This window comes from Haliaeetus albicilla, chromosome 2 (assembly GCF_947461875.1).
Source record: "Haliaeetus albicilla chromosome 2, bHalAlb1.1, whole genome shotgun sequence".
Taxonomy (NCBI): domain Eukaryota; kingdom Metazoa; phylum Chordata; class Aves; order Accipitriformes; family Accipitridae; genus Haliaeetus; species Haliaeetus albicilla.
Window position 1 is genome coordinate 20,393,412 of NC_091484.1, and position 14,288 is coordinate 20,407,699.

A 14,288-nucleotide genomic window follows, 5' to 3' on the forward strand; every position below is an offset into this window, starting at 1 on the left:
ATACTGGCAGACTGCTCTTAGGTCTCCACAAAGCCTTCAGGATAAATGACCTTATTCCCTTAGCCTCTTCTTATGGGTCCTGTCTGCATTGCACTGGGTGTATGTGAAGCTGGGAGGCTCGTTGCACTGTCCTGCAGTGGCATGCCTCTCTTGCACATGAAACAGAGGCGTCCTCTTTTTGGAGAGGTGTCTTACTGTGGACCCATTTAGTATTTGGAGGAGAGCTGGTGCTGAGCTGATTCTAAGCTTTTACAATTAAAAGGCCATTCCCAGCTTTTATCAGGTAATGTAATCAAAGAGCTTAAATACCCACTGTCATACAGCAGTGGTGGCTACCACTAGCTGTTTTAACATTAGCATTTTAACAGTTGCCATTTGGAAGGAACTAATTCCACCTTTGCGCCAGAAGTGCTGTAAATCTCATCATGACATAAGATAGGCAAAAGGCATAAGGATTTCAGTGATGATCACTATCTCAGATAGTAATTAGAAACTTTGCTAATTCAGCCAATTTCTGATGAGATAAGATGTACATGCACAGCCCTTTCCCTCACCCACCCACTCATGTTGATCCTCTCTCCACATATTAACACACCAGACATTTCTGGCAGTCCAGCAGATATTAATTTTCCAAAGTAAAAACAACTTAGGAGGTACAAGAACATACTGTACACAGGAGAGCTTTGAGTACAGTTTAAATGCAGCCAACTTCTATGGAGTGAGTCAAAACCAGTCACGTTGTTAAAGGATAAACTTTAAACTGGAAAAAAAAAAAATCAAAGGATTATTTTCAAAGCATTTTGTTGCAGAGAGAAAGAGTACTTCATCTCCTAAACGGCTGGAGAGTCTCTTTTGTCTGCTGTTGCTGAAGTTAACTATGGTTAGTTTTGGCATGTTGCTGTTTAAGCTCCATGGCTGGCGTTCAGTTATCACTAATTAAACACAGTGGTCATACCAGTGGAAAATTCAACAGTTTAGTTTATGCTGCTGTAAAAATGTAATGAAATGTACTCTTTTGGGCTTGATTTAGAAAAATCACCACTGACGTCAATTCCATAAATTAGTAATCCTATGTTAGACCAAGGTCATTTTCTTATTAAAAAAAGAAAACACTAAACCTGAGTTCAAATAACATTAACAGACTGCTCTCAACTCCAGACAAAGATGGGAATTTGCAGTGGAGGTTGAATCTCTGTTCTTGACAAAGAAGAATTGATAGGCCTTGCTGAAATTACAGCATGCAGTATGAAAGCTTCCTACTGCAATCATGTAGATATATTTTAATCAATAATCAATAATCCTAACACAGTCTTACCCAAGTCATTGTGAGGCTTTATGGATGAAGTTTTTTCAAAGTGGACTGCAGTCATCTAGGTCTAGCAATACACATGATTAATTTTGCAGTAAAGGCCCTTTTTGGGGCAGAAAATTTCATTCATCACAAATCATTCTGCAGCTTTTTTAATTGACAAAATAACCAATGAAGCTAAACCAAACTCAGGGGCATTTGGACCCAGCCTTAGGGGTAAAAGGTTGGTACTTTCATCTGGTCCTACATACTTTTTATAAGTTTTTATAGACATACTGAAAAAAGTGCTGATTCTTCAAAGCATAAAAAAAAAAGAGAGAAAAAAGGTGGGGTTATGCATTGTAGGTACCTGTGAGAGCAGGGATTGGGACTAAAGGATGACATAGGCCCCTGCTGGTCCTGCTTCTTGTGTTATTTCCTTGCCATGGAGAAATACCTCAACAAAAAGACTGCAATTGTTTATTCATACTGGAATGCTGTTCATGATTTACCTCCTCAGCTGCCTCAGCCATGATGGTCTACTGTATAAATACGTATTTGGACAAATTAGAATAGCTATTTTATTTATGAAATAGACCATAAAGACTCCTGTGGAGTTTTTGACACCACACCTTGTAATGTGTATTATATCAAGCTGCACTATGCAGCAGTTATGAGGAAAGTACTCTATGGCTATGCATATTTACAGAAAAGCTAATGAAATTCTATTATGCTTGTTCTGTATCTAGTTTTCAAAAGTTAATGATGTGTTCTGTTTGATTTAGGGCTTAATTCAGCATATGGGCTAATTGCCTTCAAAGTTTCATTTTATTTTTAAAAAGCTGAGATCTTTTTGAATTACAGATGTGCAACCAGAACACCCTTAACTGGTAAACTTGTATTTTGTCCTCCCTCTCCTTACTTCAAAAGTGTCCAAACCAATTTTAGTTATAATTTAAAGTATATTTTTCTTGGCCACTCTTAACTAGCTACAAGCCCAGAAGAGTGTGACCAGACATCTGGACATCTTGGACTTCAATTGACTGCTCTGATCTCCTGAAAAAATACAACAAGCTATTCCATGAGCACCAGAGCTAACAGAGCCTGGTTTCCTATGGTTTTGTGTCCCATTTCCTTTATATCCCAACAAATAATAAACCCAGCTAGAGACAATATATCCTGTGGCTGCTCTGGAGCTACAAGTGTGCTAATTGCCCAGCCAATACGCTCGTGCTCTCTGGCTGGTCAGGATGTGTGTGCTGACTCACTGACCTCCACCAAGTAGTATATGTATCTTGACTTTCTAGAAAGGCTAAATACTGTCTGGGGGAGTGGGGGCATTGGGTGGAAGGCAGAAAGGTACTTTTTGGCAACCACTTATTTCAGTAAGTGGTTGTTGCCTTTACTCAGCATACTACTTACTAGAAGTGAGTTGTCTTTCAGACTTTTATCCCTCTGTATAGGCCCATACAGGTTGTGATTTCATAACCTTTTTTTTTTCCTTATGAGAGTGTGTTAAAACTTGGGGAATGCTAAAATGTTTTTTACCTTGCTGTTGCTTTTTCAGCTTCCTCTTTTTGTACAGATAAATGTGTTTTCAAAACCCATGCTCCTTGCCCACAGTTACCTTCCCCGTTACCTTTTCTAATGAAAGTCACTATTTCATTTGAATTGGGCGCATGATTTGTAAATACAAGGAAAGCGTGCCAAGAGTTCTATAGTATTCACTTTAGCACCTAAATACTATTATTACTAGTTTGCAAGTAAGCTGTAGAGTCTTAGGTGGGAGCGGAGCGAACTGCATGAATCACACATGTAGTTTAAGATTGTCAAATGTAAACACATGAAGTCCATATTTAGTTGCTTAAAAAACAAATGTGAAGACTGCTGAGCTCCCAGAAGCTTTTATGAAAGCCAGAAGTTTTGAATACTGATTTGGGAGCCTAAATGCAGGATTTCCAAAAGAGGTTTAGAAGTGTTTGCAGCCAGCTCCCAATAATGTTTAATCAGAGTTGAGTGCCCTAAAGCGCTTTGAAAATCACAGCCTCCTGAACATAGGTCTGGGGCCCTCCTTTGAAAAATCTGTGTTTTTCAGGGACAGAGAGAGAATGGGTATATTTGACTTCATGTGCATGTGTAGGTGAGCAAAAGAAGACATCAAAGATCCTGAATGACAGGTTCAAAACAAGCAAGAGGCAGTGGTTCGTTATGCACTTTGCCCAAGGATGTTGTGGATGCTAAAAACATTTTTGGGCTCAGGAGGAGACTGGAAAAATTCACAGAAAGGAAGTCTATCAGATAAAGAGAAACCATGTCTGGCTCAGAAAGTCCCTAAGCTGAAAATAGTGGGAGGCTGATGGAGCCTTAGGGGGAAGTATAGCATATACTTGCCCTTTTCTAACTCTACCCTAGACAACTGATAGAGACAAGGAGTGTCCACAATAAGCTGGGAACAACTTATTGTAGGAAGAAAAGGGAAGGATCTTCACCCATGACCCTATGCCTTGTTAGCACAAGATAGCAAAATTCGTACTTCAGCATTGGAGAATGTAGCTTTGGTGATGCGGCAACGCTTCTCCATCTGTTATGTCCCAACAGAAGAGCAAGTCACACATGATCCAAACTAGAGAACCAGTGCTTCCAATAGATTTCAAAAACAGCCAAGCAGAGAGACTGGTTTGTTTCAGAAGGGGGAAAAAAAAGCAGCAAACCATAAAGCATGATGTGATTGAAACTCTCCCAAAAGGAAATAAGCAACAGCCCAAAATCTAAAAATGGCAGGAACTCTTGCCTGTCTTTTGCAGTCTTGTTACACCCAGTATTTAAGGTTTGTTTCTAGGCCAACCAGTTCTTCTTACTGGCAGTGCCTGAGTTATTGCACACACTCTTGCAGGGTATGGAATTTTTTTTTTTTTAACCCACAATTTTAGCAAACCTTTCAAGAATGTTTTACACAGTGATATCAGAGAATCAATTATTTAGGCTGTTTTTAGGTAGACTTTTTCCTCCCCCATTTCCTTGGTTATTAAAGAAAACAGCAAAATTTGGATCAGACATTCAGCTATCCAGTCCAAAATACATTCTTTTTTATTTTAACTGCACTGCATCAAGTTGACATATGACGTGACATGATGTAACATAACATAAAACAACAGTACTCTGCATAACACATTAGAAATTAAAAATAAATATTTCCTTTGGATCCCATTGGTACTACCAATTTTACTTGCACATCTCTAAATTATGTTTGTTCCTCTCATGTCTTGCCTCTTAGCCACTTGCTTAGGTGAAGAATCAGCCTCCCTCTCCCAATAAGTTAGTTAATAACATGTATACCATGTCCACGTTCTTGGCCTCTAGAAACACAGACAAAAAACAGTTCTCTCCTCTGAAATCTTCACTGATGTTTGGGCTGATTTCTTTGTTGATAGTTTCCTTGTTTTCATAAAAGTTGTCATTATGTTTAAAGAAAAATTACAGCCTGAAAAAATTAAATGGAATCTGAGCAGGTAATAAAATGTATCTTAATATTCATCATGCAGATAATTAGATGAGTACATAAGGAAATCAGAAGCATGTTAGTAGGATTTAGTAACGGTAAAGTCAGATGGTCTCCATATAAAATCTATGGATATTTTTCTCATTGGTAAAAATGATACTGGTGATTAAAAACTGTATGGTTCCTGCGAATCAATTAATCTTTTTATGGACTTATTGATATCCTCATTGCTATCAGTGAGGAAAATGAGACTCACAGAAGTGCACGCTTTTAAAAGCACTCTCTTATCTAAGTGTCTTGGTTTTCAGGCTCTGCTTAAAGTCTGTCGGGCTTGATTTCCAGAGGTGTTGATCAAATGTGGTTCATTTTGACTTCTAATGGCAGTGTCAATATGATGTCCTTGAGAAATCAGAACTTTTGGTGCCTAGTTACCAGACATAGTAAAGAGGCATAATAACGAATCCAAGACTAGTTATTGGCTTAGCTAAAGAAGCATGCATGTGGCAAGTTAGGGGTGAAGTACAAACCTCCCATGTACCAGCTCTGTGATGGCACTGCACCATGTGGTGCGGGAGACTGAGGTTAGACTTTAGAAAGACCTCACTTGCAGTAAGGGCAGTGGAGCACTGCAACAGGTTGCTGGAGGCAGCTGTGGAGTTGCTGTTACTACTGCTTTTTAAGAGCAGGTTAGAAAAATGTCTGTCAGGAATAACATAGGTACAGGTGATTCTGCATTACAGCTGGAGAAGGAAAAGGTAATGTCTCCCGGGGTCCCCTTCAGCCCCATTTTCTGTGTCTCCATGTAGGTATCCTTGGACACTATTTAACTACAGCTAGGAAAACACCAGAAACATTATAGCTACTTTAGCATAGCACTCTGCCTAGGCTGAAAAACCCTGCTGAGAAAGGTGTGTTGCATAGTCAGAGCTGCACTGCACTCCAACGGAGGAATTCCCTGCCCCTTCTCCATAACACCCATGTATCCTTCTTTTTTGTAGGTTTGAATTTGCCTTTTTTTAGCTACCTTTTCAGGTGAGTCACTGTTAGTTGGATAGGGTTTTTTTCAGTGAATAACTTGTATTCCTTATTATTCTCCCCTCCTTTGTAGAGTTTTGGGGTGGGTTTTTTTTTTTGATTGATGCTGTTCATAGCTCTCTGATTACTGAGTCAAATTTTGTTACTGCATCAAGCCCTCCCCCTAAAACAGGCATCATCTTTCAAAAGCAGCCTCAGCCCATGGGTATCCAGCTGGCAGTAGCAGTGTGTGTGTCTCTGCCTTGAGACTTCTTCCAGGAACAGCAGCAATGAGGTGTGGTTAGGACCTATTGTTATGCCAGGAGGCTGCAATGCAAATAAATTTGCTGCTCTCCTTGATTGCGAGGCAATTCAATCAATTGCTGGGTAACTGCAGGGTAACTCAGCATCATTGATATGAGTGTGGAAACATTCTGCCTTTGAGCTGCGTCTTCTCTGACCAGTGTATGGCTGCAAACATCAATAAGAAATCTCCCTCCATTTGTAATGATGCAAATGATTGGTAGAGGTACCATGCCATTAGCTAGTCATTGCGTCATGTTTCTCACATAGTACTAACTTTTAGTTGGTAGCATGACAACAGTAACTACTACAAGTCAGCTGTGTATAAACAACAAATATGATAGCTTGTAATACTGAATAAAGATGCTGGTTCTACAGATAATTTGGGAAAAAAACCCCCATAAATATACATAGTTTCTAAATGTACAATATTTATAAGTGTGCCTATGTAAAATACGGACAGAACCAGGTCCTGCTAAAGTGGTCTGATGGCTTTTAATTTCAGGGGATCACCCCTGCCTAACTGGGGACATTAAAATTAGCCTCAAAAATACACATATGATGTTTTGAATTCTGCTTCTGTTAGTGGATTAGGCTTTGCTCCCACAACACAACTTAAGGGTGGGAGCTCATCCCAAGGGAATTTGACTGTCTGAGAGGAATGCCTGTAGTCTTAGATACTTGTTTGCACTCCCAGAGCTGGCAGCAGAGAAACAGGCTCCTCCAGAGAGTAATTCCCCATGTATTAAAAGAGATGTCTAAAACTGGTGAGATGAAACACTTTCTAGTCATGTCTGTTTCTCTCTGTCAGTAAGAGGGAGACTAGATGAATTCATTAGACTAGACATTTCATGTTTGGAAAGCTGAAGCTAGGTAGGAAGGCTCCCATCACATCTCCAGAGACATGTGGGCTCTGCAAGCCCCGGGTTCTGCCTGCTCTGGTATCATGAGTTGGGCTTGTATTTTCTGGAAATGAAATAATTTGAAAAATTTCACAGGCATTGTAATAACCTAAACTGTTCAGGTGGAACATTATGTTCAAGGGACAAACATATAGGTTGGAAGATGTGTCTTTGGTTCCTAGCTACAGGTTAGCCTTCCTATGCTGCCCCAAGGATCAGTTGGCTTTTGATTCCCACCTACTTTGGGAAAGACTTCCACTAAAGCCATAAAGCTTCAGTTTTTCAAAAGTATATATTCCTAGTGGGTATCAGCCAAATCTGCCCTGTAGGGTGGATAGATTAGGTGAGAGCAGTGTACTCTGTGTTCTTATCAACTGCTTTTTTCAAACTTTGATTGATCCTGATATGGCGCTTTTGTTTCTCACTCACCTGCAGAGCCTGGAGTTTGCACTGTATTTGGAGATCCTCACTACAACACTTTTGATGGACGGACATTTAACTTTCAGGGAACATGTCAGTACGTTTTGACGAAAGACTGCTCCTCCTCTGCCTCGCCCTTTCAGGTGCTGGTAAAAAATGATGCCCGTCGGACCCGTTCTTTCTCCTGGACAAAGTCAGTGGACCTTGTGTTGGGCAGAAGCACTATCAGCCTCCAGCAGCACCTCACAGTGAAGTGGAATGGGACCCGCATCTCACTACCTTGTGAGACACCGCAATTTCAGATCGATTTGGATGGTTATTTGCTGAAAGTGACAACCAAAGCAGGTGGGGCGCGGGTGTGTTTGTGTGTGTGAGTGATCTCCCTGAAGAACTTCTCAAGTGCAACATGAACAGCAGTCAGTAAAAAAGCATGAAAGCAGGAATAAATGTAGTGACAACTCTTTAGAGATCTGAGAAACCCAAAGTGCTTTCAAAATCCCTGCAGCCTACAAGCAGTCAGAGATCTCAGCTGTGAGTTTGAAGTCTTTGCAGAACATTTGCTAAGCTATGTTTCATTCTGCAGCTGACAATTAACTGCCTGCATAGATGAATGTGCCATGACTTTCACTTCCGGTAACTTAAGAGTGGCTTATGCAGGGTCATCATTTTGATACTTACAGATAAGAACAGAGAGATCAGTTTTTAAACATAACATTCAGGTTTTTTCCCAGTTGCAGCAACATACTGTACAGTCTAAGTCATCAATTATATAAAATCATAGTTACTAGTGGCTGGAATGAGTTTAAGTTGTCAAATTATGGAAACATTTCACTGGGGCTACCCAGCAAAATGGAGATCCTGGTTTGAAAACCAAGGCCTAATTTGCTGTTCAGTGCCATCTTGTTGGGCTTGCTTTGTGCCCAAGTAAGAGTTTGTCTCCGAAGAACAGAGAGTCCAGAGCACCAGAAGCAAAAGGAAATCAAAAACTTCAGAGAATCTGGTACCTTATTTGTAGAAAGAGGGAAGGGAGATAGCAGACTCTCAGGTCTTTGGAGTCCTAGAAAATACATTAATTGTCAAAAAGCTAAACCAGAGGACTTATATTTGTTTTGATAAACTGTTCTGAAACATAGTATCCTTGCATAGATAAATACTGAGGGGAAGTTTAAAACTTTCTCATTAGCATGTGTTAGGTACTACTGTAGTCCTGAGAGATTTCACTTACACAGTGAAGTACTGTTTCAGTGAGAATACTATTTACTGTTAATTCAATTAAATGCCATGTGAAAGCAGTGAAACCAATCTTTCTTATAGAGTGATATGGTCACAGGCGTGATGCATAGTCATAATCATTATCTAGCATCATTTTTTTTTCAAGGGTGACACTAGCACCCACTGTTGAGCTGAGAATTTAGACACCTGTTCATATAGCCCCTGGAAATGTAAGTCTGCATAATGTGGATCCCAGCTCCGGGCTCATTCCTCAAAGTGGCAATGCAGATTTTTGTGGCTGTCTGTAAAATGCACACAAGTTGACCATTATTCACAACTTCTAATTAAAAGCATCTTGAGGGTTTCTCTTTGCAGCCAGCTGAATGCTATGAATTCTGGCGATGTGGATTTCATTAGCCAACCACAGGCCAAGGAAAGGTTTTCAACTGAAGATGAATGACAGCTAATCCTGCTGCTATTCCATTTGTCTCTGGTGCAAGCCTAATAAATGACTACACACATCTTTGTCCATGTGTTGGCAGAGGGAGTGCAAACATGGCATATGACAACATACCAAACAGTGTGTAATCACTGCAAATTATAGCCTAAGTAATTCCTCCCCTTAATGGAGCAGGATCAGTTTTTTTTCACTGAACGCAGCACGATGGGCCAAGTCCTCCTTTCCTAGGCACATAAGGCCTGGAAAGCAGCAGAACAGCATGGCTCCATTTTGCTGGGAGAGGACAAACAGCAGAGAGGCTGGAGAGAAAAGGAATGTGTTGGGTAGAACTGGTTGAAAGACAAACCTTTTGTTCCACAGGAAATTCCAAGTTCTGGGGGAAAAATCAGAGATTTTTCTCTGTTTCAGAATGAAATATAGATTTTTAAAAAAATATATGCTTTCCCAGTGTAGGATGAAAACAGAAGGGGAGGGAGGAAGTAATGAAAAATGCTGCACTAGAAGCAAAATTCAAAGTAAAATTGGACTAGGAAATGCAGGGTCTGCTGCTTACAGCTTAGCCAGCATTCCCACGGCTTTTGGGTTTCCTTTTGCAGAGCTGGGAGCTGAGCCCTGGATAAAACAGGGGAGCCCAAAGCTTTGGGGAGCCCAAAGCTTTGGGAAGCCTTGTGGTCCCTGGTTTCTGGGCAATCTGCATGGCAGGGCTGTCCTGGAGTTGCATACCCTGAGAGTCCAGGCTTCCAGGCAGCCCACCAGGCAAGCTGGCAGGAAACCAGCTTGGAGCCTTGCCTGTGCTGTGTTGGAAGTTCATTGAATCTGATGTGTCTCCCTGAAGCATTTCAGTTCTGACGAATTGGCATTTTTCAGTGAAAACCTGTTTTGTTGCTAAATTCCTCACCAGCTGTACCCCTGAATGCCATGCAGCAGCAATTCTGGCACTCTGCACTTGCAGGTACTTCATCATGGGTGTGGTTGGGATGGTGTTGAGTCCTTGTCTAAAATTTGTGTGTTAAAAAGACAGGAGAGCAGAAGGTCACAGGGCTGGTGTTACTTACCTGTCCTTCTAGTGCAGGAGCATTTTTTTTGTTGTTTCTGTGCTGATCTTTTGCACAAAGCTGCTTTGCTGAGGTTTTCTGTACCACTTTGGCACTAAATCTTTAGGGAAGAGTGGTCTGCCAGTTCTTGAGGATGCCTTTACCATGAAAAATCACACAGAACAATTGATGGGAGTTCCCAGTGTGGGGAACTCAGTATGTGATATGCATAAATCCAGAAGGAATTTTTTAAAATGCAGCAGAGCACATAGTGTGCCAAGTTAAGAAATCAAGTAATGAGTTGGATAAGCATTCTTCAAAGAAAGGGGAAGATTGGAAAACCCTAAAAAGTAACTTAGAATATTCGTTTTCTGCACATCCACAGATGGGACAGATGCTGCATCCTTTGGCTTCACATCTCTTGGATTCTGATTCTTGTCCAAGTGAATGGGAAACTCATCCATTGGGGGGGGGGGGCGGGGAGAGGGGAGGAAAAGGGGGTATAGGCACCGAGAAACTCTTCCAAACAATTTCTGTCTGTGAAGGAGACCATTTCAAACATTGGTCAGTAGCATAATTCCATCTGTCACAGCTCTCATTGGTTTATAGAAACCAACTGAATTTTCTGCTTATGAAAAAACAAAAAGGCACACACTGCACAGTGTGATCAGGCTATGACAAAATTATCATGCATGTAGGAGTAAGTACCCTTCCTCATTACCCCAAAAGGGAGTAAGCTCCGTTTTGGACAGAAACCTTTAGGCTGTTCATCAAAGCTAGAAATTACCCTTCCACCTGAGCAATTACAGCAGAATATAGTGTAATTAAACAATACCCAGCTAGAGGAAAGTACATCCTTTTGTGGTAGTTAAACTGTGAGTCTCTTGAATGAAATCCAGTAATCAAAGCAGGACTCTCTGGATTTAAAAATGTGCATTTTTATATGCTGAGATGAAAACTCATAATTTTATGTTGTTCTTATCTGCATACCTAGAGTTCACAGAGCAACATGTAGCAAGTAGATTAACTTAACTCTCACAAAGTACACACAAATATTCAGGATAATTTTAGAGTTAACCTTTTGTAGTGAATGTGACTGGTTTCACTGAAAGTCAGTAAGTCTTGGCTTGAGACAAAAAGCTGTAAAAGGAAAATTAAGATAGAATAATTAGCCAGTCTTTTGTGACTCTGCTTTAAGTCAGCAGCTTCTGAGGGAGCTCGTTTGGGGAAGAAGTTGAACACTGCCTTAAAAAATGGAATTATTGTCTGAAAAGAACTGTCTGAGAATTTGGATCTTGATGCTTCAAGCTTTGAGAAAGTTTATATGATTCTCAAGTCTGAAGAAATCTTAGTTTATAAATTAATGGCAACGTTTTTCTAAATGCCAGCACGGCAGTATTAATCTGGTGTCTGCAAATCAAGCTGTGTTTTGTTTTGTTCAGCGTTGTCAGAAGCAGAGACAGCTGGAATTTGAATTTGTCCAGCAATGATAATGTATGAAGCAGCTTAAAAGGCAGCTTTTCCCCCTTGCCACTGTGCTGGCCTCGTTAACAATTGTAGTCTTGCACAATTTCTCAGTTGGCTGGGTGTAAAGTGCCTTTGGAGGAGGACATAGTGGCTCTGTCCCTGCTGGGTTTTTTAGATAATTTGAAACTGCTTTCAGGCATAGCCAGCTCAGGATATATTTGTGCTATCATTGCTAACCTGTAGTGATAAGAAAACATGATGCAATAGACTGTAGTGACCAGTGATGCAGAATTGTCAGTACAACCTTGCTGGGTAAATCGTTCCCCAAACTCTTGGTGACATGGTGTAAACCACATTAGCACCAGGACAGTACGTACCAATGACAAAACACCCCTTCTATAGCCATAATTGCTGTATGAGCCTCATCCTGTTTCTCTGCGGTGCGGGTAGGAGTTGTCATAGGAGACAATGGGATGTGTTGCTAAAGGAAGGGTTCCAGCTTTGAACTGAGTCACTCGTATGTTAATTACTTACATGAGGATAGGGCAGGACTTGGATCACATAGTGACAAGCACTGATTTACAAGAGGAAAGGGTGGTGCTAAGCCAGCCCACATAGCAAATGCAGAAAGCTGGAGCAAAGCCCTGGTCCTGCACCGCAGAGTGATGCTGTTTGGTATTCTTGGCCAGGTAGGGAGAAGAGGGTAGAATCTGGATTATCCTATTTAAAAGCAGGTTCCTGTGTTTATCCTTAACTAACTGCTGCACACAGGTACTTTATGGGAATAAATTAACATCAGCAAAATTATTTGTGATCTTCAGATGCAGGGTTACTGCAGAGATGTGAAGTAGTAGCTCTCATCAGAAGTGGATGGTTAGAAGTTAAGCAGCAGTGATTCTTGGTGTTGTTTTTATGCCATATGATACCAAAATTGCTTTCTCTTATGAAATACATTTTTACTCCTCAAAGGATGGAATTCATTTAATTTGCAATCACCCAGGTAAAGACTAGAAGTTTAGTCTCCACCTGATCTCTGTGCCCTCTAGAGTATCACTGGAAACAGAATGGCATTCAGAAAGTCGTTTATTCCCTCTGCATTAGACACCCGTTCTGTGACCAAGAGCTGCCTATTTCTCTCCATCAAAGAGAGGGCCCAGACAGCTGACTTAAGCTAGACACCTAGTTTTTAGATGGGTACAGAGATAAAATGGACTTCATCCACAGAAAGCAATTTTGATTTTGATGTACCAGAAGTGCAAAACCTTACTGTAAAACAGATTGTAGCAAAGCACGCACATCCCAGCCACTAGATGAAGGTTAGGTGTTTACCATCAATTCCTCAGTGTTGCTGCCATATGAAGACAACTTCAAAAGGTTGGTAATTATCACCTTTTGAATGAACAGTTTGAATCCAGTTCAGAATGCCTTCCTACAACAGTTTTACCCATCTGACATATATTTGAGGTCATCTTTTTAACTCTCTTTACCTGCACAAAATAAGGTACTTGTATTGGAACTGTTATATTCACCCAAATGAGTTATCAGTGTCAGCTTTGCAGGCAAGAAAAGGATGTTTTTCCATACGGTGGTCACTGGTGGAGTCTCATGGGGCATGAACACCTTTGTATGCCCATGACCTGTGCAATGGGTGACAATGGCGGAAATTCTGGGCCACCTGCAGAACCAGCTAGAAATTTGCCCCAGCAAATTCAATTTGCAGAATTTTGCAAGTGCCCTCTTTCGATGTTGAGAGTAGTTCTGCCTTGGCTCCAGATTTCTTAGGATAACCTCATTCATTAGCAAGGAGGAACAAAAATAAACAGAGACAGGCATGAGTGTATTGTAATTGACTGTGATTTAGGAAACACTATGCTTGTCAGAGGCACTTAATGGGAGGTATATAGAAATCTAACAACATTATCAGAATGAAGCCAATGGCTTTGTTTAGGTTCCCATGAACACTGTTTCACAAACATAAGGCACAGTTTGTTATCCTCGATTTCTTCTCTTTTTTTTTGTGTGTGAGTTTTTGTCTCTTCTCTTTATTAGGCTTGGAAATCTCATGGGATGGAGACAGTTTTGTGGAAGTCATGGCTGCGCCACATCTGAAAAGCAAACTTTGTGGTCTGTGTGGCAATTACAATGGGCACAAGCGAGATGACCTGATTGGGGGGGATGGGAATTTTAAGTTTGATGTGGACGACTTTGCCGAATCCTGGCGCGTGGAGTCCAACGAGTTCTGCAGCCGCCCACAGAGAAAACCTGTGCCTGAGCTCTGTCATGGGACGGTCAGAGTGAAACTCCGAGCTCACCGGGAATGCCAGAAACTCAAAGCATGGGAGTTTCGGAGCTGTCATTCAAGGGTGGATTATACCACATTTTACCGGTAAGCATGGCTTGCTGTGGAGGGAGAGAGTAAGTTACTGTGCGAGGGGAAAAAACACACGGCCCAATTTCAGTAGCATTTGAGCACATGCTTTGAGCTTCTTTTGCTAATAATTAATATACAGAGTTACATTATGATGAGCTTTTCTGAGTCAGGAATCAGAAGAAGATGGACCTGAGCTAATAAACACCTAAGCAGCCAACAGTGAGAAAGGCAGGCAGGCAGGCTTGTGATCACCTAGAGAAAAAGTACTTTTGGAGACTGAGGAGAGAGGGGGAAGAGGCTTCAAAACATTTTGGTAGG

The 14,288-nt window shown here is 41.0% G+C and overlaps 1 protein-coding gene across 4 annotated transcripts in view; it reads left to right on the forward strand.

Moving 5' to 3' along the window:
• The window catches only part of BMPER (BMP binding endothelial regulator), a 156,392-nt gene that overhangs the window by 91,683 nt on the left and 50,421 nt on the right, over window positions 1-14,288 (forward strand). For 3 of the 4 annotated variants that reach the window (XM_069809243.1, XM_069809225.1, XM_069809219.1), the window contains exons 12-13: window positions 7,442-7,771; window positions 13,649-13,985. In XM_069809243.1, the coding sequence (XP_069665344.1) occupies window positions 7,442-7,771; window positions 13,649-13,985 (667 nt within the window). The remainder of the gene's footprint in view (window positions 1-7,441; window positions 7,772-13,648; window positions 13,986-14,288) is intronic. The other variant, XM_069809235.1, reaches the window with a different exon arrangement.